Source organism: Myxine glutinosa, chromosome 1, assembly GCF_964187855.1.
Source record: "Myxine glutinosa chromosome 1, kmMyxGlut1.1, whole genome shotgun sequence".
Taxonomy (NCBI): domain Eukaryota; kingdom Metazoa; phylum Chordata; class Myxini; order Myxiniformes; family Myxinidae; genus Myxine; species Myxine glutinosa.
The window spans coordinates 265002474-265027599 of NC_136261.1; the positions used below are offsets into that span (position 1 = coordinate 265002474).

General features: G+C 45.9%; 1 protein-coding gene across 5 annotated transcripts in view; it reads left to right on the forward strand.

Moving 5' to 3' along the window:
- The window catches only part of LOC137436963 (mitogen-activated protein kinase kinase kinase 20), a 145324-nt gene extending 120407 nt beyond the window's left edge, over window positions 1-24917 (forward strand). For 2 of the 5 annotated variants that reach the window (XM_068131217.2, XM_078786586.1), the window contains 4 exons: window positions 4449-4599; window positions 17036-17155; window positions 17377-17609; window positions 17717-20301. In XM_068131217.2, coding sequence (XP_067987318.1) covers window positions 4449-4599; window positions 17036-17155; window positions 17377-17609; window positions 17717-18280 — 1068 coding nt within the window. In that variant the 3' untranslated portion in view covers window positions 18281-20301. Of the gene's footprint in view, window positions 1-4448; window positions 4600-17035; window positions 17156-17376; window positions 17610-17716; window positions 20302-24555 lie in introns of those variants that run through there. The other 3 variants (XM_078786570.1, XM_068131226.2, XM_078786581.1) reach the window with 3 other exon arrangements.
- The last annotated feature ends 209 nt before the right edge of the window (window positions 24918-25126 follow it).

Consider the following 25126-nt stretch of genomic DNA (forward strand, 5'->3'; position numbering starts at 1 on the left):
CACCGTTTTGTTCTACATAAACAGTTGTGTAGAGAACATCACAACTCAGAAGGACATATGGACATTCCCCAACCAGAAACCATGGATGAACGGGGAGGTCAGCTCGCTGCTGAAAACACATGACGCAGCATTCAAATCTGATGACGTTGTGGCTTACAGTGCAGCCAGATCTAACCTGAAAAGGGTATCGGGGATGCCAAACGGAACTACACACTACAGATTGAGGGCAATTCCCACAACAATACAGACTCTCGGCGCATGTGGCAAGGCATTCAAACCAGCACGGACTATAAGAGCAAGAACAACTGCCCCCCTACCAGCCACGCCTCCCTCCCTGATGAGCTTAACAACTTTTACGCTCGCTTTGACATGGACAACAGGGAGCCGGCTATCAAAGTCCTCCTACCATCGGACGACCGGGTGCTCACACTGACCACCTCTGATGTAAGGGGCTCTCTTCACAGAGTGAGCACACGCAAGGCTGCTGGCCTGGACGGCATCCTTGGACGGGCACTTAAGGCATCTGCTGACCAGCTGGCTGAGGTCTTCACTGACATCTTCAACCTGGCATCGGCCCAGGCGGTTGTCCCTACATGCTTCAAGTCTACAACCATCATTCTGGTGCTGAAGCAGTGGACTGTGACAAGCCTGAATGATTACTTTCCTTATCGCACTTACCCCCATCATAATGAAGTGCTTTGAGAGACTGGTCCTAGCTCATATAAAAGTCACTGTCCCCGCCACCCTTGACCAGCACCAGTTTGCCTACCATGCAAATAGACCCACTTGGAAGGCAAGGACACCTATTTCAGAATGCTGTTCATTGACTACAGCTCAGCCTTCATCACCATCATCCCCACCAAACTTTCCACCAAACTTCACATCTTTGGACTTAATACTTCCCTCTGCAACTGAACTCTGGAGTTCCTGACTGACAGACCCCAATCTGTTAGGTTTGGCAACCACACCTCCCTCACCCTACCTCTGAGTACCGGGGCTCCATAAGGATGCGTGCTGATCCCTGTCCTCTACTCCCTTTTCACCCATGAATGTGTGCCGCAACTCTAACACCATCATCAAGCTTGTGGACGACACCACGGTGGTAGGCTTGATCACCAAGTATGATGAGTCAGCCTACAGGGAGGAGGTTCAGTACCTTGTGACATGGAGTGCTGAAAACAATCTGACCCTCAACCCCAAAAAGACCAAGGAGCTCATTGTGGACTTCAGGAAGTCGAGAGGCAGCAGACTCACCCCCATCTACATCAATGGGGCTGAGGTGGAAAGGGTCTGCAGCTTCAAATTCCTAGGTGTCCACATCATGGAGGACATGTCGTGGTCCCTCAACTCCTCCTCTCTGGTGAGGAAGGCTCAGCAGCATCTGTACTACCTGAGGAGGCTGAAGAGAGCCAATCTGTCCTCCCACCTTCTCTGCAACTTCTACTATTGCACAATAGAGAGCATCCTGACAAACTGCATTATGGTGTGGTATGGCAGCTGCTCCACCTCTGACCAGAAAGCTCTGCAGCGGGTAGTTAAAACTGCCCAGTATATCACCGGCACCCAGCTACCAGCCATTCAGGACATTTATCAGCAACGTTGCCTGCAGAGAACATGCAGCATCACCAGCGACCCCACCCACCCCAGCCACGGACTGTTGGCTCTCCCGCCATCTGGGAGACGCTTCAGATGCATTCGTGCCCGCATGACTAGGCTCAGGAACAGCTTCTTCCATAGGGCTGTTATTCAGCTGAACTCTGTCACACACCACTAACTCAGCCAATCCATTGGCCACTCCCCCCCCCCCCTCCCGAACCCCAACCCCCCTCCTCGGACACCACACTACCTGCACTGCCAGCCCTTGCTTATCTGCTCACTTGCACTACTCAGTTGCACTACTCAATTGCACTATTCATTTGTACTGTTTTTGCACTTTATCTTTCTATACTCTGAACTTACCGAGTTCAGTACATTATGCTTCTTCAACTATAGTCATTTAACCTACTCCCAGGTGACGGGACTGTGCAATATATATATATATATATATATATATATATATAGTACCTGTATATATATACAATATAGTACCTGTATAGTAACTGTTTGCGCCCCATGTTTAAATTTCATTGTTTTCACTCAATGACCTTTTGCACCTTATCTTGGGAGCTTGCTCGCTCACTTTTCATTGTACCTTGTACTTGTGCACTGTACAATGACAATAAAGTTGAATTGAATTGAATTGAATTGACCTAACTGTACTGGAACACTTGAGGGCAGGAATACTGTGCTGTAAAGGTTGGATACTTGTAATGCCCTCTCCCACCTGGAAACAGCGCCACACGATACACATTTACACAGAAAATTTGCATCCCACTTCCCTTCCCCCAAGACCACTGGCAAAGATAAAACACCTCTATACACTAACTGTGGCCATGCTGAACCTACGTAGTCAGTCTGGATGTTATCAGCCCAGAACTGTAGGAGGAGTAGCGTGACAAACAAACAAACACACAAACAAACACACATACACACCAGCCCATTAACCCTTTATAGTAAGGATGAAGGAAAGAAGGGCTGCATGGCTGCCATGCCATGTTTGCTTCTTTTTTTTTCTGTGCAGCAATAATCTCGATACTAGATGGCAATCACAACACTTCCTGAACCATGCAGCCATGTTGCCAAGAATTGTTAAAATACCTTTCGAGAGATGGGTGGTGTATTGTGACAATGTAATGTTAATGCTTGTGTGCCCATGATTCATGATGCAACAGTTTTTTTTTGTATGATTGTGTAATGTTTGTTGAGGTGAGAAGTTAATTCTAAAGGTTGAGTAGAGTTATTCTTCTCATGGAAAGGGATTGACAAGTTAAAATATTGTAATTGAACTTTAAGCTATATGTGGAAAGAATGCAGAGATCAGGAAATTTCTGGTTGCTTCCAGATATAGAATTGTCTCACAATTATAAGCATTTCCGCAGGAGATGAGCTGGCAGGCCCTTCCATGAGGGAGTATTAGGGATTCCTTGTTGGCGAGTTATCAACGACACCATAGACCGAAACACGCACCACTGAGTCTCTCAAGCATGTACCACGTGCAATGCCAATAGCAGTTAACATATAAATACCAAGATCCCATCACTTCTCTCACCCGTAATTTGAGGGAATAACAAATTATTAAACCAGTATGGTGGCTGGAGGGGGGCATGGAGCATTGGGATTCTCATGTATGAAGAAACAAGACCGAAAGTTTAACAGCGGCGTAGCCGGGCTTGTTTAATACTTTAGTTAAAGAGGAAGAGGATATACCAGTTAGCAAATAATGTAAGTATTAAATTATTTTGAAGTACTGTAAGTCTGTCACCGTCTGTCACCATCAAAGTGAAGAGATTGCATTGAGACACTGGTTTATTCTATATGTTTCGAGTCAACAATGAACCAACCATACACCACTTCAATCCAGTAACTTTGCAATCACGACAAAGGGATTGCAGTGTTACGATTTTATTTACCATATTATTATTACTAATGTTATTATTATTATTATTATCATTACGAAAACGATACTACTGTATTAAGAAACCTGGGCTAATTTGTCCAAGGTGGCTTGAAGGTGAGTCATGAAGGCATGAAGCCTAAGGCCTACGTATGTACTGTGTTGTTGGAAGACTCGTTAACGTCTATGCTTTCGATATTTGATGATCATTTTAACAATCGGTTTGTTTGTGTTTTACAATGAATGAAAAACGTAAAGGTGGAGCATGGCGATTGTGATATATGACAGGCTCGACGATATGTTCGGCCTAAACGACATGGAATCAGCCGACGTACGCCATAATGACATCACAGACATAATCACATCACATCACCCCTGTCATGTGATCAGATCCTCAGCTCTGATTGGTGTACGTTTGTGAGGGACATACGGACATATGGCCAGACAAACACTGTTTTAGACAGCTTTGCCCTATGGGCTACGCCGTAAGAATGTCATACTTAAGAACAGCTGAAGGGGTTTAAATCAAACTTGGTACAAGTATGTATAGTGATGTAATAATGTGGGCGGAGGCATTTCAGTCGACGTTGCGACGTCAGAGTGCAGTTCTTGTTTTTTTCATACATATGCTTACTGTTCAATTGTCAGACTTTACCTGATAACTTCTCTCACCCAACAAACAGCATTTATTGTTTGGTATTAAAGCAAAGGATAACAGTGTGTCGTTGGATGTGAAATTTTCTATCAGAAAGGGAACAAAATATTGTGCCATCTTGAATTTGAGCATACAATACGAGTATGTAGAATCATTCAGATATGACATGTTGTAATATGTGGATGCCCCTCCAACTCACCATTGAAAGGTGTTGAATGGGTACACTAAACATATCTGTTATGTTGAGTATACCGCCACCGTCATAACACTGCACTTATGAAATTCCGTGTCCCCAAACAGGAGAGTGTGTGTCAGCCAATAAGCACACATCACATTCACCCTCTCACAGCCACAGAGCCTACAGCACCCTGTATCAAGAAGGTGGAGCTTGTATTGCGACCAAACTGCACTGATGCATCTATCGTCTCCAACGCTTCCAGAAACCGTTCTTGTAAGGATGTGGCACTATACCCTCTTTGTAATGCTGATGTAGTTGTGTAATATGTATTCCTATTATGGAGGAACTCATCGAGCATGACATCTCAATTCGTAAAATGCTAGCCGAAGCTCTGGATTATGTTTGGCTCTGGGTTCAATCCCACAGTTTCAACAAAAATTCAACCAAAATTTGTCCTGTTGCAGTACCAGTAGAGGACATTGTAGTGGGGAGCACTTGATCTATTAAAGGAGATTTTAAAGTGTACTTTACTCTGTCATATGATGTGGTAGTAGCACAATATCCCGATGTCCCTGCTCTCCATCTTGTTCTCCCGCTCCCATTATCACATGTTTTATGTTATATGTGCCAGTTTGTCCTTTTGTGATCAATGTTAGCTCTTACACGAGCCTCGATCTTGTATACAAAAAAAATTAAAAATTCATGCTACCATTTTTTAATTTCGGGTTTTGGTGTCTTCACAATGGCCTAATGGATCGCGCTGCCAACATACAGTACATACAAGATATTGAGTCAAAAAGGAGAACTTTACAAATAATTGGGTGATAATGAATGCAAAGTAATTACGTTTTAAGAGAAGGGTAATACTTTGGTATTAGTTATATATTTAAGTTTAGCTGGGAGTTCAGTGAAATATAAATTAAGTACAGTACTGAAGGAGCTGCGCTCCAACGCGAGTCGAAAGAATTGACGCGACCAAAGACGGAATTCGTCTGAGTTGCTTTATTGAAACAAAACAGCTCAGGTATTCTGACAAGCCCGTTTATCGGGCAGCAATATATATACACATTTATGCGGGGCGTTTGCCCGGCAAAAGCTATACCGGGCATGCCCGGGTGTCAAGGGCGAGTCCTGGAAAGGCGAGTCTGGACATGCCCGGGCGTCCTGGACGCGGCCTGGCAAGTCGAGGCTGGGCGTGCCCGGGCGCTCTGGGCGAGCTCTGGAAAGGCGAGAGCGGGCATGCCCGGGAAAGACGAGACCGGGCGTGCCCGGGAGGTTCGGGCGTGCCCGGGAACAGCGAGTCCGGGCATGCCCAGGAGAGGCGCGTCTGGGCCCGTACGGACGAGCCCGGCATGGCGATCGCGCCCTGGCCGCATCCTGGCAGGTGCAAGGCGATTGTGTACATTCAGCGGGAACCGCTACACACGCCCCTCCAGAATCGACCTGCACCGGCAGGGTCAATTTAAGGGGGGTCCGGATGACCCGGCCGAAGCGACCCTTGGAAGGTCGGTGGGGGGGGGGGGGGGTCCGATCTGGTGGTGGGTGGTCGAGCGGGGGGAACTGTGGGCGGGGGCCGGCCTCGCCGCGGAGGAAGGGCCAACCGTGGTGGTCGGTCGACGTCCACGTGCACCGGTTTGAGGCGGTCCACAGAGATCCGGTCCGACCGGCCGCCGACGTCGACGACGAAGGACTTGTCGCCCCGTCGCAGGACCCGGAAGGGCCCGTTGTACGGCGGCCGGAGTGGCCCCCGGTGCGCGTCATGATGCACAAAGACGTACTCCGCTGTGCGAAGCGCCGGGGGGACGTAGGACTGGAGGCCACCATGGCGGGACATTGGCACGGGGGCAAATCGTCGGGCGGCCTCCTGGAGGTCCGAGCGCTGGTGTGCGGCGGACCAGGGACTGGTAGCGTCGGGCACGAACTCGCCCGGGACGCAGAGCGGCTGGCCGTAGACGAGCTCGGCGGCGGACGCACGGAGGTCCTCCTTGGGGGCCGTGCGGAGGCCCAAAAGGACCCACGGCAGCCGATCGGTCCAACCGTCGTCCTGAAGGCCGGCCATGAGTGCGGCCTTCATGGAGCGGTGAAACCGCTCGCATAACCCGTTGGCTTGGGGGTGGTAGGCCGTGGTGCAGTGCAGCGTGACCACCAACGAGCGGGCGACCGCGCCCCAAAGTTCGGACGTGAACTGTGGGCCGCGGTCGGACGAGATGTCCGCCAGTGCGCCGAAGCGCGCGACCCAGGTGGCGATGAACGCCTGCGCCACGTCGGCGGTGGTGGTGGAGGTGAGGGGCACGGCCTCCGGCCACCTGGTGGTCCTGTCCACCATGGTGAGCAGGTGGGTGAACCCCCGCGATGGGGGCAGGGGACCCACCAGGTCCACGTGGACGTGGTCGAAACGCCGTGCAGGCACGGTGAAAGGTGCTAGCGGGGCCTGGGTGTGGCGGTCGACCTTGGCCCGCTGGCAGGCCGTGCAGGCGTTGGCCCAGTCGCGGACGTTCCGTCGAAGGCCGTGCCAGACGAAACGCGCCGACACCAGCTTCTGAGAAGCTTTCCGGCCCGGGTGAGAAAGGCCGTGGATGGAGGCGAAGATGCGGCGCTGCCAGGAAACGGGCACGATGGGGCGAGGCTGGCCCTGGGAGAGGTCGCAGAGCAGGACGGTGCCCACGAAGGGGATGTCGGCCAGGCGGAGGCCCGTGTCCGCCGCCCGGAGGGCCTGCACCGAGGTGTCGGTGGTCTGGTCGGCCGCCATGAGCGCGAAGTCCACGCCGAGGTGGACCGCGTTCGTGCTGGCCCGAGAAAGACAGTCGGCCACGGCGTTGTCTTTGCCGGCGACGTGCCGGATGTCCGTGGTGAATTCCGACATGGCGGAGAGGTGGCGCTGCTGGCGGGCCGACCACGGCTCCGTGACTTTGGCCATTGCATAGACCAACGGCTTGTGGTCGACGAAAGCCGTGAACGGGCGGCCCTCCAGGAGGTGTCGGAAATGGCAAACGGCCAGGAATAGACCGAGCAGCTCGCGGTCGAACGTGCTGTATTTTAACTCGTTCGGCTGGAGCTGCCGGCTGAAAAAAGCGAGTGGCTGCCAAACCCCGTCCACCCATTGTTCATGGACGGCGCCCACCGTGTAGTTGGAGGCGTCCGTAGTGAGGGCGATGGGCGCGTTGAGCACCGGGTGAGCCAGCAGCGTTGCATCGGCGAGGGCCCGTTTTGCGCTCGCGAAGGCCGCGTCCATGGCCGCGGACCAAATGATGTCATGCTTGGCCGGCTTGCCCCGGAGGGCCTCGTAAAGGGGCCGCATGAGCTGAGCAGCGCGGGGCACGAATCGGTGAAAAAAATTCACCATGCCGAGGAACTCTTGTAGGGCCTTGATGGAACGGGGACGCGGGAACGTGGTGATGGCCTCGACCTTGGTCGGCAGCGGCACGGCCCCGGTCTTGGTGATGCGGTGGCCCAAAAAGTCAACGGTCGTCAGGCCGAAGTGGCATTTGGCCGGGTTGACAATTAAGCCGTGCTCGCTGAGGCGACCGAACAGTGTTCGGAGGTGGAGGAGGTGCTCGGCGCGGGACGTGCTGGTGACGAGGATGTCGTCCAGATAGACGAAAAGAAATGGCAGGTCGCGCAGCACGCTGTCCATTAAGCGCTGGAACGCCTGGGCCGCATTCTTGAGGCCAAACGGCATCCTCAAAAATTCGAACAGGCCGAACGGCGTGATGACGGCCGTCTTTGGGACGTCGGCTGCCCGGACAGGTACCTGGTGGTATCCCCGTATCAGGTCAATTTTGGAAAATATGACCCGTCCCGCCAAACGGGCGGAAAAGTCCTGGATGTGCGGGATCGGGTACCTGTCGGGGGTGGTAGCGTCGTTGAGGCGGCGGCAGTCGCCACACGGGCGCCATCCGCCCCCCGGCTTTGGCACGATGTGCAGTGGTGAGACCCACGCGCTATTGGAGCGCCGCACGATGCCGAGGTGCTCCAACGCGTCGAACTCGGCCTTTTGCCACGGCGAGCTTGGCCGGGTCGAGGCGGCGGGCCCTGGCGTAGACCGGCCGGCCCGTAGTGGGTATGTGGTGCTCGATCCCATGCCGCACTGCGACGGCCGAAAACGTCGGCCGCGTGAGGGCTGGGAATTCCGTGAGCAGGCGAGCGAACTCGTTCGCCGTCGGGAGGGCGCACGCCAGTTCGGTCGGCGTGGAGCTGCTCATCGTGCACACCAGGGAGCTGAAAGTCTCGGCGTTGACAAGGCGACGTCGTTTGACGTCGACCAGCAGCCCGTGCGCGCAGAGGAAGTCGGCGCCCAGCAAAGCCATGGGGACGCAGGCGGTCACAAAGGTCCACTGAAAGCGCTGGCTGCCGAAGCAGAGGGTGACGTCGCGCGGGCCGAAAGTGCGTATGGCCGAGCCATTAGCAGCGACCAAAGAGGGGCCGCAAACGTGTCCCGTCTGTCCTGCTCGGAGGCGGGTATGACGCTCAGTTGGGCGCCGGTGTCACAAAGGAAACGCCGACCGGACGCCTTGTCCCGAATAAAAAGCAAGTTGCCCGAGTGGCCAGCGCTCATGGCTGGGAATGAACGCCGGCCCGGCCGTTTCCCGACTTGCCGAAAGTGCACGGGGGTCGGCACGTCCGAGCCTTGTGTCAGAACCTGGCGTGGTAATAACACCACGCCTGGTCAGGTGGAGGCCCCGGTCGTCGTGTCGGAAGCGGTCGGTGCGGCGTGGCGGCCGCCAGTTGCACTGGCAGTTTGGCCTCCAACCGCGCAGGGCGCTCGGGCGTTGCCTCGGACGACGGCAGGCTCCAGGTAGCCGCGCCGATGTGTTGGCCCGCCGAGGAGATCTTATCAGTTTCCCTGGCGAGGGCGCGGGGATCGGTGATCGACGTGCCAGCCAGGGCGAGGCGTACCGGGTAAGGCAGCTGGCGAAGGAACAGCTCGCGGATCAGAAAATCCGGAGAGTGCTCACCGAGCAACGAGAGCATATAGTCAATGCGCTCGGACGGGCGCGTGTCGCCGAGCTCGGGCAGGTCGAGCAGGCGCCGTGCGCGTACTGCCGGTGAGAGGGCGAAAGCGTCGAGGAGGAGCGTCTTCAGCGCGTCATACTTGTCAGCAGCCGGCGGGTGCTCGAGGAGGCTCAGGGCGTGGGCCGCGGTGGCGGAACCGAGCGCTGCCACGACGTGGTGGAAGCGGGTGTCGTCCGCGGTGATGCCTCGCAGGGCGAACTGGGAGTCCGCCTGGGCGAACCAAACAGCCGCGTGAGCCTCCCAGAAGGTAGGCAGTTTAAGAGTCACTGCCGTGTCCATGTCGGTAGGTCACCAGTGAAGGAGCTGCGCTCCAATGCGAGTCGAAAGAATTGACGCGACCAAAGACGGAATTCGTCCGAGTTGCTTTATTGAAACAAAACAGCTCAGGTATTCTGACAAGCCCGTTTATCGGGCAGCAATATATATACACATTTATGCCGGGGCGTTTGCCCGGGAAAAACGAGACCGGGCATGCCCGGGTGTCAAGGGCGAGTCCTGGAAAGGCGAGTCTGGACATGCCCGGGCGTCCTGGACGCGGCCTGGCAAGTCGAGGCTGGGCGTGCCCGAGCGCTCTGGGCGAGCCCTGGAAAGGCGAGAGCGGGCATGCCCGGACGCTCTGGGCGAGCCCTGGAAAGGCGAGTCTGGACATGCCCGGGCGTCCTGGACGCGGCCTGGCAAGTCGAGGCTGGGCGTGCCCAGGCGCTCTGGGCGAGCCCTGGAAAGGCGAGAGTGGGCATGCCCGGGAAAGACGAGACCGGGCGTGCCCGGGAGGTTCGGGCGTGCCCGGGAACAGCGAGTCCGGGCATGCCCAGGAGAGGCGCGTCTGGGCCCGTCCGGACGAGCCCGTCATGGCGATCGCGCCCTGGCCGCGTCCTGGCAGGTGCAAGGCGATTGTGTACATTCAGCGGGAACCGCTATAGTACCATGAAATGGGGTGAATAGGGACAGCAAGGTGAATAGGGACACAAACTGAAAAAAGGTTCGGAAACTTTTTTCGCTGAAAATTGATAACCATACTGATTTGTTGATATTTGGGTTGAAAGTGTTCTCTTGTTTTTTTTTAAAAGCAACCTATAATCCCTATTAACCCCATATATGGGTTAAATAGGAATAAATAGGATTTTTATGGCTGTCCCTATTCACCCCGTTTTACGGGTGAATAGGACAGTCACTAATACAAAAAAATAATAATCAAGAAACAATCCTGAGTTTCCAACTTATTGCTAAATTGATAGCTCAGATGGATGCACATAATATGCACCCATAATATAAACCACGGTGCCAATGAAAAAAAATATGGGATAAAAAGTTTCTCCAAACTGTCCCTATTTCTTGATTATTATTTTTTTGTATTAGTGACTGTCCCTATTCACCCGTAAAACGGGGTGAATAGGGACAGCCATAAAAATCCTATTTATTCCTATTTAACCCATATATGGGGTTAATAGGGACTATAAGTTGCTTTTAAAAAAAACAAGAGAACACTTTCAACCCAAATATCAACAAATCAGTATGGTTATCAATTTTCAGCGAAAAAAGTTTCCGAACTTTTTTCAGTTCGTGTCCCTATTCACCTTGCTGTCCCTATTCACCCCATCTCACGGTAGTGTACATATATATATATAAAACACAGTTTGTGTGTGTGTGTGTGTGTGTGTGTGTGTAATGTTACCGATAGACTCCTAAACGGAGAGGCTCACGTACTTGATATTTGGCACAGACATGGCCATTGAGCCTGGGAAGAACATGGCCGACCTAAAAATTTATTTCACAATATTTTTTTACCATATTTTTACCTCAGCGCATTCCAGCGAGGAATATTATCACCGGAATTGCAGAGCAGCGCGCTGATTCGCTCAGAGCGATCACGTGATGTTCCTTGCCGCGCGATTGCGTTTTTTCACATTTCAGCGGGGAACATTGCCATTCACACCACATAGGTTTTTTTTTCTTTCATCTTTAGATCCATATTTTTTTTCAGCGAGGAATATTATACACGGAATCTGAATCGGTGGCAGAGCAGCGCGCTGATTCGACGATTCGCGCGCCCTCCCCCCTCCCCCTCCCCCTCCCCCCCTCCCCCTACTCCTCCCCCTCCCCCCCTCCCACCCCTCTCCTCTCCCATCCCTCCCCCTCCCCCTCCCCCCCCCCTCCTCCCCTCCCCCTCCCCCTCTCCTCCCCTCCCCCCTCCCCCTCCTCCTCCCCCCTCTTCTCCCTCACGTTTATACACGGAATGCCGGGTACTTCCCCCCCCCTCTTCTCCCCCCCCCCTCTCCTCCCCTCCCCCCCCTCTCCTCCCCTCCCCCCCCCCCCGTTCCCCTCCCCTCCTCTTCCCCCTCCCCTCCCCCACCCGGCAATGCCGGGTACTTCTGCTAGTGTGCAATACAGTGAATATGTCAAATGTGATGGGATTTGAGGATTCCTCCTCTTTTAAAGTATGTTTGTTATTATATTCAGCATGAAACTTGCAAATCAAGAAAAAAATATGAACCTCAAAATAAGTGCCTTGTTAAGTCTGTCATTGGAGTATGCTCTCCTTCCATCCCTTCCATCTCTTCAAATGGCACCACAGCCGACTCTGCTCCTGAGAATGCTGAATGCCTCAATTTTGTGTTTACTTCCAAATCTTGTCCCCAAACCCTCACTCTCTGTACCCACCCAACCCAATCACACCCAACTGCTCCTGGACTCTGTCTGTGTCTTTTGCACCTGAGAAGATGGAGAAGTTTTTGGCAACCCTCAACTCTGATTGTACAACGAGACCGAACGGCATCAGTCCATGTGTTGTAAAAGAAAGAAACAACTCTGCTGCTCTTGCCCATTCTCTTTCTGCCCCTTTTCACCCCAACTTCTTGAAAGTCAGCCAACATCACAACATTACTCGTAAATGAACAAGGTGCAAACACCAATCTCCTTAAATACAGACCTATCAACTTACTTCATATAATCAGCAAGGTCATGGAATCCATCATCGCAGTTGACATAAAATCCTTCATTTTCTCCAATAACCCCATCTCAGATCACCAATTTGGTTTCAGACCAGGTCACTCTATCTTGGACATGCTGCTTCTAATCATTCAACAATGGATGGAGGCCCTCAATGTCAGATTATATCAGAGCCATATCTCGAGCTTTCTCTCTCAAGCCATATCTCTGGACATATCTCGAGCTTTCGAGTCAGTCTGACACTTACTTCGCCTTGCTCTCCATATTCTCTGTCTATGGCATCCAAGGACAACTCCACACATGACTTCCTCTACGATCATAGCCATCTGTGTGGCACTCAATGGAATCCTTTCATCTCCTCTCTCTTTCAAAGCCGAAGTGCCCCGGGCAGTGTTCTGTGCCCAGTCCTATTCCTGATATTCGTTACCGATTTCTTTGGCTATCTGTAAAATCCCCCTTATATATTTTTTGATGACACCACCCTCTGCCATGACATCACTCATACTCCACACAGGCAGGCAAAAGCCTCTTCCCACTCTTCAGACCTTGACAGAATCACAATCTAGTCAAACACTTGGAATATGTCTTTCAATCCTGACCTGACAAATCTCACACGTTCAATAAATTTGTTTAAAAGATAAGCAAATTAAGCCTTTGCCTTCTCATTCATATAATAGAACCTTAAGATGCTTTAAATCTGAAAAGGGAAGAGGAGAACAGTAAAGTTAAAGTTGAAAGGGGAGGGATGGCGGTGCAAACTATTTCATTTGCACTGCTTTCTTTGTCTTGAGTAAATATGAGCCTGTTTAGTTGGAGCAAAGTTCAATGTTAAATATTTTACTGCTGCATATGTTGCACTACAGTATCCTTTGCTGTACATTTATTACCCTGCGCTCGCGAAGCGAATAGCGGTGTTAAGCAATCGGTTGCGTACGTGTGCTGTGTCTGCATTTTAAAAATTCATTTTTCTCGGAACCGTTGGTGCGATTGACATGAAATTTTTACCGTAGGAGCACCTCTGCCTGTAGATGTTTTTGCTGATTATGACGTCATCGGTCACGTGGTACGGACGCCATCTTGGAAAAACTTTACACCTCTATATCTCACAAATCGCTTAATGGAAAAAATTGAAACATGGCTCATTGTCAAGTACACCCCATGGGAAATAAGATATGTTAATGATGATGTCATAGGTACCTCCATTATGACGTCATAATTCGACAAGTGCGTAAGCAGCCATGTTGGAAAAGGCAAAACTTTGGACGTCTTCTTCTCTGGAACCGCTCAACGAAAAAATTTGAAACTTGGCACAATGCAATGCAGAGGAACTCACCAATGGGAACAACATTTGTTAATGATGACATCTGATGTCATAATTAGTTGCGTCAATTTTTTTAAATCTCATTAATAACATTTTTGTTACTGTAAAGGACCAGGATCAATTTTGTTTGTTACAGGATCAAAAGGTCACTGTAAAGTGTAAATCGTAGCCATATGAACTACGTGAAGTACAGATACTGTACGCACAGATAAACAACGAACCTGTTAGAAGATGGAAGGACTATCATGCACAAACGCATTAGCAGATGCTCTTTTATCAGTAACTGCAAGTGATAATAGAACGGCACACACTTTATGAACCATTTTTCAGATACCTGTGACGTATCCAAGCATGAGATGTCACATCGCAGAAAATGCAATGCAGAAGATCTACCCAGCAATGGGTTCACCCAAGATAAACGTGCTATGGCTTTAAGTCTGAACGGTGGTGGTGCGTGATAACAACATTGTATCATCGCTGTGGCAAATCTCATCGCACGAGCTCCTGTGAACCCTAACCATTACCATGATAGGAGCACCGGGTCCCCGTTGTGACATGCATTTTTAGCCCCCAACCGAGCGTCAGCCCACCTGGGGCTTATATTTTGGGTACTGTCAGTCCATCCGGAGAGTCTAATCGAAAATGACTGCACGCATTTCTTTCATATTCAGCACATGTATGGAATAATATCTCAGGAGCATTATAGACACGTCAAACGATTTTGGGATCGAGCCATTAATTGGGAATTTTGACAATTAAAAAAGTAATTTATGGGAGATAATAGTACAGCATTGTACATGCTTTTGGGAACTATTGTTTATTTTTAGACACTTTCCCATCTCCAATACCAACGCACAACTTTTAATTACCTGTTTATGTGCATACACTCTACCATCACCACTACCGACATACCACCTTGAATTACTTATTTATTTATTTATATATTTTTTACCATTCAAACATCCACATACCACCTTGGATTATTTATACATTTATATACACTTTACCATCACTGCTCCCTACATTGCAACTTGGGTTATTTATTTATTTCTATATACTTTACCATCTCTTCTACCAACATAACTACCACCTTGAATTATTTACTTATACATACTTTACCATCACCGCTGCAGACATACCATCTTGAATTTATCTACAGTACTTATTTATGAATTAAGCATTTTACCTTTCTACATTTATTTATTTATGAATAGTGAATACATATGTAAAACACATCCCATTTTTAAAGTCCAGTTGGGGCTTTATCCTCGATGGGAACTTGCATTCTTGTTCATATATGCAGGGTCTAAGGCTCAATGAAAAGCATGTACAGAAATTACACACAGAGTGAGGACTTTGGGAGACAACAGTGCATTAATCTATCTTTTTCCATTTTTATCTTTTTAACAAATCAAGTTAAAAAGATAGAAATGGTAAAGTATTGCTATGAACCCCCAACCAGTAGCATGATAGCCAGCACTCTGTCACAGGCATGGTGCACATTGCGCTGATCCCTAAGGTTAACGTTTCACACAATAAACGAGGCCCTGACTTCCCGAATGGAATAAATAAACACATTAGCACATTTACATAATCGTTGTTGTCCTTTGTACCCCTTTCTGAATTGGCATAGAGCACGCTGTCCTTCCAAAATGAATATCCAATATGAACATAAATGCCCTAAACGCTTGCATGAATGATGCCCGTTATGGACAGGGCTTCCATCAGGAGGCACCACATGTGTACCTTGTTCCCTTTGTGAAACCTTGATGTCTGAAACATTGTTCTTCTGTTCGTTGATGCTGCTCATCCTTTGATACATTGCTATTTTCTCATTCTTTTGCTGTTCATTGTACCAGTCTTAATTGGTCATTATCTTGCTACTGCTCACTCTAATTGCTGTACATTGTACCAAATTTGTGTCGCTTTTTCATCGTATCATGAAAGTGATAAGCAAGGTGTCTTGAATGAGTCGGTGCCATACCAAGATGAAGTTGAGGATTTGTAGAATATAAGGAGATCACTTACAGCTATTGTCGAAATGTATTTGTTAATTCATGGATTATTTTGAAAACTTTGTCGATGTTACATTTCATTCGAGCTAAATATTGTGTAAGAAAAGAAACAAAAACAAGTACAGATACATTGAAAGTGCACCGCCTCCATGCCAAATAAATAAATAAATAACATATCCTCCAGCTTGCGGCATTGCTGGGGCACCCGGCGATGCTGCCGTGCAAAAGATGAGGGCGGAATTGGGAGGAAGCAGTCTAAAATAATTGATTGATTAATTGCTTAATTAAAATAAATAAATAATAATCATAAAATAATTAATTTATTAATCAATTGGCTAATAGCATACCTAAGCCACCAGTGTTTCATCCGAATCTGTAACTTTTAAAAATTAATTAAATGACTAATTAATCGAAAAATCAAATTGTCGATTTATTGATTAATCAATAAATAATTTATCGATTGAGTGATTAATCAATAAATCAAAAATATCCTTTATAGCCACATCACTTGGTCACTGTCGTGTCCAAATATCAGCTTCCTAGCTCAAAAGGTGCCTGAGATATTGCCCAGATGAGAAAGAAAATAAATAAGTGATTAATAATGAAAATAAATAATTAATATATTAATCAATTGGCTAATAGCATACCTAAACCACCACCGTTTCACCCGAATCTGTATGTTTTTGAAAACGAATTAATCACGTAATTAATCAAATAATTAAATAAATAATCGATTAATTGATTAATCAATAAATCAAAAATACCCTTTACAGCCAAAACACTTGTTCATTGTCGTGTCCAAATATCAGCTTCCGAGCTCAAAAGGTTCCTGCAATATTGCCCAGATGAGAAAGAAAATAAATAAGTACTTAATAAATCGATAATAATTAAGTAATAAATCAATTAATTAATTGATTTATTTCAATTAATTGATTAATCAAAAAACAAAAAATACCGTTTTTTCCAAAGCACTTGCTCACTATTGTTGCCAGATTTTAGCTTCCTAGCTCAAAGGATGGCTGAGATATCCCTGGAAAAACAAGAAATCAAACAAGAAAACAAGAAAGAAAGCAAACGGAATGAAAACTAAGTACTGCCTTTTGGCGCGCATCATTGCTGGGCCCCCTTCGGTGCCCGGCAATGACGTCATATAGTGCCTAGTGATGGAATAGGAAAGTAGCGGTGTGCAAACAAAAAGAGATGGGACTATTATCTTTTTAATATAGAGGCAGTAGAACAGACAGATAGTTCAGGAAGCTAATGTTAAACCATGATGCCATTCATGGCTTTATGTAAAAATAATGAGTAAATTATGATGAGTAAATTTTTATTTGACCATACAATGGAAACTGAAATTTTATATCACGATTGATTTGGCAATGCCAACCTCTCTACTTCTCTCATCCTGAGGCAGCATCACCAAGTATAACGTCACCCATGCTCCAGGGATGTTGGAGGGAACGACATGGTCGACAGCAACTTATGCCACCGGGGATGGGAGGAAACCCCATTCCATCACCATCACTCTCTTCAAGTACAGAAGCAAACTGCATTCATTGAAGAACTTGCAACTTTCATCCAATACTAGTCTATTCAACAGCTTTAGCAACTTAGCAAAAATGAAGCATTTCCATTTGTCTCTGCTGTTATTTAATCACATTGAATTCCACCTTTCTCTCCATCCTTTCTCATCCTGTATTGTGCATGTATTACTTGATAACTCTGTTACATTTTTGGCACCTCTTACCTCTGTAGTGGACGTGGTGCGACCTGTCCAGGTCTTGCATGACCGAAGTTCTCATCGCCACATTCCCTCTTGGAGCTCCTCACCAGCCCATATGCCATGTTGTACTCCCACAATGTTTATCCAACCACATGCTTCTACATATGCTGGTGCTGTGCAAAAACATATTGGACAGCGAGGTGCTTCACCCATTGGCTCCCAGCTGTCTCCATGCCTGAAGTCATCCGATATTTCTTTGCTGCAGGTAAAACAGTAAAACGGAGTTATCTGTAACAGCGCATTAAGTAATTAACCTTTGGGAGGACATTTCCAAGCATACATTGAAATATTGTTTTTACTTCCCTTTTATAGAAGCTCTCATCACTCCAGATGTCGCAGGATGGAAGTAATCAACAAAGACACCATGGGCCAAGATCTTTGAACAATGTCATTAAACAAACTTCCCAAAGTGGAAAAAATGCTGAACTTTTTAACCACCAGTTGAGTAATGGCTACCTCAGAGCTGGCTCGGATGCTTCATCTCCTACTGCTGACTCAGACGTATTCGTAACACCGCAGCAACTTGAAGCCCGGAGCCCACAAGAGCAGTTGACACTGAATATTACTCCAAGTGAGGGCTGCACAAGACCACACTCGTATGGAAAGCAGGCGTCTCGATCACAAGCATCTATAGCTGCAACTAAGGTGCAAACTACAACTAAGGTCAGTACCCATGAAAAGCAAAACAACGTAGAGATATCCCAAAGATCACAGGACATCGATTACATTTCAGAGTCGAAATGGATGCAGAAAAATGACCAAGAGGAGGGTTGGATCAAAGTGAAAAGGAGAACCCACTGCAACCGACAGAGTGGATGCAGGAGGCCAAGTGTCAAAGGTACAATAAGGAGGCAAAGTTATAGGAAAAGAGTTTAAATGTTTTCAGAGGGTCCCCTCCAGCGATCGAACCCAAATAACTTTTTGGGGGTTCCTTAAGAAAAAATTGTATTATTTAAAAATCACTTGGTTGTGTTGTGAATGTTGGGATCAAATTTCATAGAATCTACTTATTTGATTAATCCTTATTCAGTACAAGTTTTTTCTCCACTCAAAAGGGTTGCCCACGGATATTCATTCATTCAGATGCATCACCCGGCTGGGTACTTTCATCATTTCCGGAAGCACGGCCGTGCTACTAATGCAGTGCCCCATAAATCAAGGAAGGTGTTTGGGGTTTGTTCAAGGCCCAGCACATAAGTTCTTTACTCTTTTTTGAACGGTATGCCCATGGATGTTTAACAGATGTGAAAAGGGTGCCTTAGATCAAACATCATATTCTCTTAATGGATTCTGTATTGTATCATGAATTTTAACACTTTGGGGTTTTTCAACTTCACTGTAAACTAATTTTATCCAAATGATATGCACACATACAGTCACGTGAAAAAGTAAGTACACCCCATGTAAAGTTTTGACTTTTTCAACATATTTCAACATACAGCTATTTGATCCTCATTTCAACAATATTGATAGACAAAGGTGATATAATATAACAAATATCATGAAACATTTACATTTTGTAGTCCATTGTATAATTTAAATAAACATAAATGCAAATTTCGCATGTGGAAAAAGTAAGTACACCCCTACATTTATCACTACTTCAAATACCTAAAATTAGAATCAGGTGCACCAGTTCAGGTGCAAATGATTAGAACATCGTTTGAGAGGATCTTGGAGGAACCTGTCTTATTTAAACCTCAGACATTTAGTTTGGTTTGCTCTTTGTTGTTGAAGTGTGCGGCGTCACCATGCCGAGATCAAAAGAGCTCTCCGAGGCCTTCGGAAAGAAGGTTATAGATGCCTACGAGTCTGGGAAGGGATTTAAAAAGATCTCCAAACAATTTGAAATCAATCATTCGACTGTCCGGAAGATCATCTACAAGTGGAGAAGATTCCAAACAACTGCCAACTTGTTCAGGCCAGGCCGCCCCAGCAAGTTCAGCCCGAGAGCAGACCGCAATATGCTGAAAGAAGTCTCTAAGAACCCCAGAATGTCATCACAGGACCAACAGGTAGCTCTTGCCACTGTTGATGTCAAAGTGCACGAGTCTACCATTAGAAAGAGGCTGCACAAATTTGATCTACATGGGAGGTGTGCCAGGAGGAAACCTTTGCTGTCCAGAAAGAACATCAGGGTAAGACTAAAGTTTGCCAATGAACACCCAGCTAAAGACCAGCACATCTGGAACAATGTGCTCTGGACAGATGAGTCAAAGGTAGAGCTATTTGGCCACAGTACCAGAAGACATGTTTGGCGAAAACCAAAGACAGCATTTAACCACAAGCACCTGATACCAACTGTAAAGCATGGTGGGGGAAATATTATGGTTTGGGGCAGCTTTGCTGCATCAGGGCCTGGGCAGCTCACCATCATAGAATCCACTATTAATTCTTCATTGTACCAGAGGGTGCTTGAGGATAATGTGAGGCTATCTGTCAGAAAGTTGAAGCTCAACCGAAGGTGGACCTTGCAACATGACAATGACCCTAAACATACCAGTAAATCGACCAAGGAATGGCTGAAAAGAAAGAAATCCCATCGAGAAGTTGTGGGGGGATTTGAAATGAGCCGTGCATGCAAGAAACCCCTCAAATATCACACAGCTGAAATAATTCTGCATGGAGGAGTGGGCAAAAATTTCTCCCAGTCGATGTCAGAGACTGGTAGACAGTTATAAGAAACTCCGACTTGAGGTTGTTTCTGCCAAAGGGGGCAATACCACCTATTAGAGCCAAGGGTGTACTTACTTTTTCACGTCACTGTAGCTTTAAAATATTTCTGAAGATGGATTTTGTTTTGCACATGAGAGAGAATGTTATTGTTCTTACTGTTGTTTTTGCTATCTAATTGTAATATTATTTTGCTTTAAATAAAAAAATGATTTAACAATTGACTTCACTTTTTTGTAAAGTTTTAATCTGGGTGTTGGGAAAATAAAACCTTTGCTATAGTTTAAAATTCTCTGGATTGGTTATGAATTATATCCATCAAACACCTTTTGTTCTTGAATGGACAGTAAAATGCACTCAAATGAGCATTCGGCATTCAATGTATCATCATACTAAAATACGCCATTTGTGTCCGTCTGTCTGATGAATTTTTGACGCCAATACATTCTGTCGTTACTTATCCAATCTCAACCAAACTTGACAGGATGATGAAGGGTTACATAATGAAGGTTGTAGCACATTCATTTGCCCCCCTCCCGAAGGGGGTTTACTCCCCCCGAGCGAGTTTGCCCACCATTGCTGTTAATGGGGTTGCACGTTGAGGTGTATATAAATGTTAAATTAGCTTTATTGTGGCGTATTTCCAACGAAGATTTATTGTGGCGTTTTCCAAAAACGCTTTTAATAACAAAATTAATGATAATCACATATTATTAATGTTATTACAAAACAATATTAATACTAATAATGTCCCACTTCGCCAAGGCGTTCTTCCTGCAGTGATAACGTGTCTCGCTTATATTATAGTTATAATGGCGTTTCTTTGGGAGCAACGGCTTCTACAGGAAGTAAAAAATATTATACACCACAAACACGTATGCTTAGCTTTTTAAACAGTCGCTAATGCTCTTTATAACACTAAATGAAGAAATTTGGAGGAATCCAGACATCCGTGAAGTAAGGTTTACTTGCAGAACTCAGCGAAGAACTATTGTACTCTATATAACCCACAAATGTTGAGTTAATGACATGGACCTTTCTGTCGCTAACGTGGCATTTTTCGTAGTGAACTTTTGAAACTCGCTCCTGCTGTTTCATACGAAACTGATAGGGAGAAGCTCGGGTTGTGCTCCCTTACCAAGCAGCTAGCCAGCGCTTGCCAAGCCAGCCGTTCCTTAACGGTTTTGAATTGAGTGCTTGCTCAAATGCTTAAACCACTTGGCGATCTCTCCACAAGAAACTTGGGAAATGAAGACACACCCAATGTTCTTGAGATCCGACCATAGATCGACTGTAATCTACATACCCCAAAGAGGAATGACCCTTCCTGCCCCTCCCGGAGTCTGCGGGTGTACTAGTAAAAGGAAACTCATCATTGCATTACTTTTCTCTAAAGATTGTTAAATACACCTTGCTCTCACGATTCACGGGTTCTATCTGCATGGGTCCTGTGCTGGGGGTTTGCATGGCCCACGCACCAACAAGCTGTGTGCCTTATAACGCACATTTGGATAAAAACTGGTCTCTTTAATGATGTAATGAAGCTCGTTTGGACAAATTGGTGAAGTGGGGGCCTGTTGGGTGTTAATATTGGTTAATGGAGGGATCTGGAATGTAAACCCCCTTTTCCCATTTAATGAACGCTTCGCTCTGCAAGGATTTTTTCTGAATTGTTTTCTAAGAATGCAATAACCCCATGCAGAACGAGTGCAAGATGTACTTCAAATATTTAAGTAAAATAATGATAAAATTTGGGCTTCTCTGAGTTCTCTCAGTGGTATTCTGAAGTCAAAAACACATATAACACTTTAAGTCGCATTCACATCATGTAGACGCAAACATTCACTCAAATATTTAAATAACACTTTGCTTTCATGATTTTAGTCACAATAAGGACTTCAAAACTGCTATCCAACACACATTCATGGTGTCTCCAATACCCAAACCCAATGAAAATTTATATAAAAAAACATAAATTAGTCTGTAAAAAAAACATACACATCAATTAATATCTAGCATTTGAAAATTGTAATTTCTACAACTGTAAACTGTGAAATAACATTATTGGACATTATTGTCATGTTTGTTTCACAGTTTACAGTAATAGAAATTACAATTTTCAAATGCTAGATATGGATTGAGGTTTTTAAAATTCTTTTTTTCTTACGTATGCGTTTATGGGTTTTAACGTAAATTTTCATTTACGGACGCTTTCCAACAGTTCTGTGATGTTTCGTGGTGTACCAGTTCAATGTCCATTGGCACGCCAAATTTCAGCTTTTACTGGTGTACCTGGTGTACCTCATTGACTTCCTCACAGGCAAACTCCTTTTCCTCTTTACCACTCCCTTTCACATACTTTAATGTATTTGTGCATTTATTTGGACACATTTTTACCTCTGCATCTGTCGTTCTGTCTACCTGACATGCTCGTTGATTTCAGTCTAACCTGAGATCAACTTGAAAGTGAAGAAAATACAAATACATATTGGATTTATGAACTAAAAGTTAGTAAGATTATGTAAGCAAAACACATTGTGTAAGCAATAACAAACCGTGCATCGTAAGACGGTACATAATAAATAGAAGCTTTATGATTATAGGCAAACATCACCGACCTGCTGCTAGATATCAATTGACGTTTATTTTTAGCCGCGTCGCAGACGCTGCTCATAGAGTGCCCTCTGCTGTTGTTGTTGTTGTTCTTCTTGTTCTTGTTCTTGCAGAGAAGACAAAACCTCAAAGCTCCACCCATTCTGGGAACCATAGCTCCACCCATTCTGGGAACGATAGCTCCACCCATTCTGGGAACCATAGCTCCACCCATTCTGGGAGAGCCTTCATATAAACAAATATCCACCATTTTATTCACTCGCATAGCTTCGAGGCCTGTTTTGTAGGCCCGTGGTGTCTTCATCTCTCACACAGTTTTATTTCAAATCAAATTCGATATATCATTTCATTTTTCACTGTCGCTAACATAGTTTTAGACTCGGTTGAAAAAAAACGGGAAGAAAATCCGATGAAAGTTGCTCTTTATAGAACGAAATGAATTCTCAAAGGCCTGTAACTTCAAGTCCATTGAGATTTATTTTTTTTAAATCGCGGAATGGTCAGTCATACACCGCCCGAAATAAGACGGGAAAATGCCGAGATATATATATTTTGTTTAAATCGCGGCATGGTCAATCATACACCGCCCGAAATAACAGACGGGAAAATGCCGAGATATCTATCTATAATTCCAGTAATCTCTGTGTGTGTGTGTGTATGTGTGTGTGTATGTGTGTGTGTATGTCTGTGTGTCTGTGACCGCTGTTTCTCGACAACCACGGGTCCGATATACTTGAAACTTGCCAGGTATATTGCTGGGGACCCGAGGATGTGCCTTTTCAAGGTTTCATATTAATCGGAGAAGTAGTTACCGAGCTATGGCGATTTCTTTACCAAACTCCGCAAGCCGTTCGCTTTGGACCAAACCATTTCATGTAAATAGAGGGGGGGGGGGGGATTGTCACCGTACTCGCAAGCCGTTCGCTTTGGACCAAACCATTTCATGTAAATAGAGGGGGGGGATTGTCACCGTACTCGCAAGCCGTTCGCTTTGGCTTTGCGAATGGACCAAACCATTTCATGTAAATAGAGGGGGGGGATTGCCACCGTACTCGCAAGCCGTTCGCTTTGGCTTTGCGAATGGACCAAACCATTTCATGTAAATAGAGGGGGGGGGGATATAATTTTAGATATATATATAGTACGGGCATGCCCTAGTATTAAAAATTCGTCCATTTGATGACAATCGTCACGATGAAATATTTAATTTATACGTCGTCACAATAATGTGGAGAGAGGAGCATAGCTTCGTTCACGTGTCGCCACACACGGGAAATTGCCAAGATATATATATTTTAAATCGCGGCATGGTCAGTCATACACCGCCTGAAATAACAGACGGGAAAATCCCGAGATATATTAAAAATTCGTCGCCACACACGGGAAATTGCCGAGATATATTTTCACTTTGCACAAAAATAACATCAAGTAATCGAATCAATAGGAATGTCCTGTGTCTATAACATCGACATTATAGGCACAGCTGCATCTAGGCATTGTGTAACATCGACGCAGCTTTTGTTTTAATTAAAACTTTTTGTACTTGTTTATTTAACGGACGTGTCTATGGTTTTTACGTAAATTTTCATTGAGATTTTTCTTTCACAGTTTGCATTTATATAAAGTACAATTTTCAAATACTGGCTATCAATTGAGGTTTATATATTTTTTAAAGACGCATTTGTTTTTTAAAGTAAATTTTCATTTCCAGTGGCTTTTTCTTTTTTTCATTTACAGACATTATTGTCATGTTTGTTTAACAGTTTACAGTTATGGAAATTACAATTTTCAAATGCTAGATATGGATTGAGGTTGATATTTTTATGTATGCGCTTACGGTTTTTTACATAAATTTTCATTTACAGACGCTTTCCAACAGTTCTGTGATGTTTCCTGGTGTACCACTTCAATGGCCGTCGGCACGCCAAATTTCAGCTTTTACGACAACTTTTTTACGGCACCCGGCGGTACCCGGGGAAAAAGTTACCCAGCTATACTTGAAATTATTTATAAGATTATATTTATAAGATGGCGGTGGTTTCTGGACATGTTGGACATGGAAGAACTATGGAGTTATTGGCCTCATGGTAGTTAACTTTGCCTGCAGGCTAGCTGGAGCACGGCCACATCCTAACATACACTTCATGGTGGCCTCAAAACGGTGTTCACGACCATCATGCAGTAGCTCAAAACCTTGCCTAGATTCTGAAGTACATGTAGCCAGGTTTTGGGGCCTCCAGATGTTACAGTTCGGCCATGAAAGAGTAACGTGCAAACACACAAACACTTGAAAATATTAACAAGACATACATATATATGCACTTTGCAAGCTTCCGCTGTGCACGAGTAATAAAATAAAAGTTGTATTTTGACTAACTCAAAGCCCGCAGAGTGTGATTTATGTTTGCCTGGACGCTGAAGAGTACTTTATTTCCT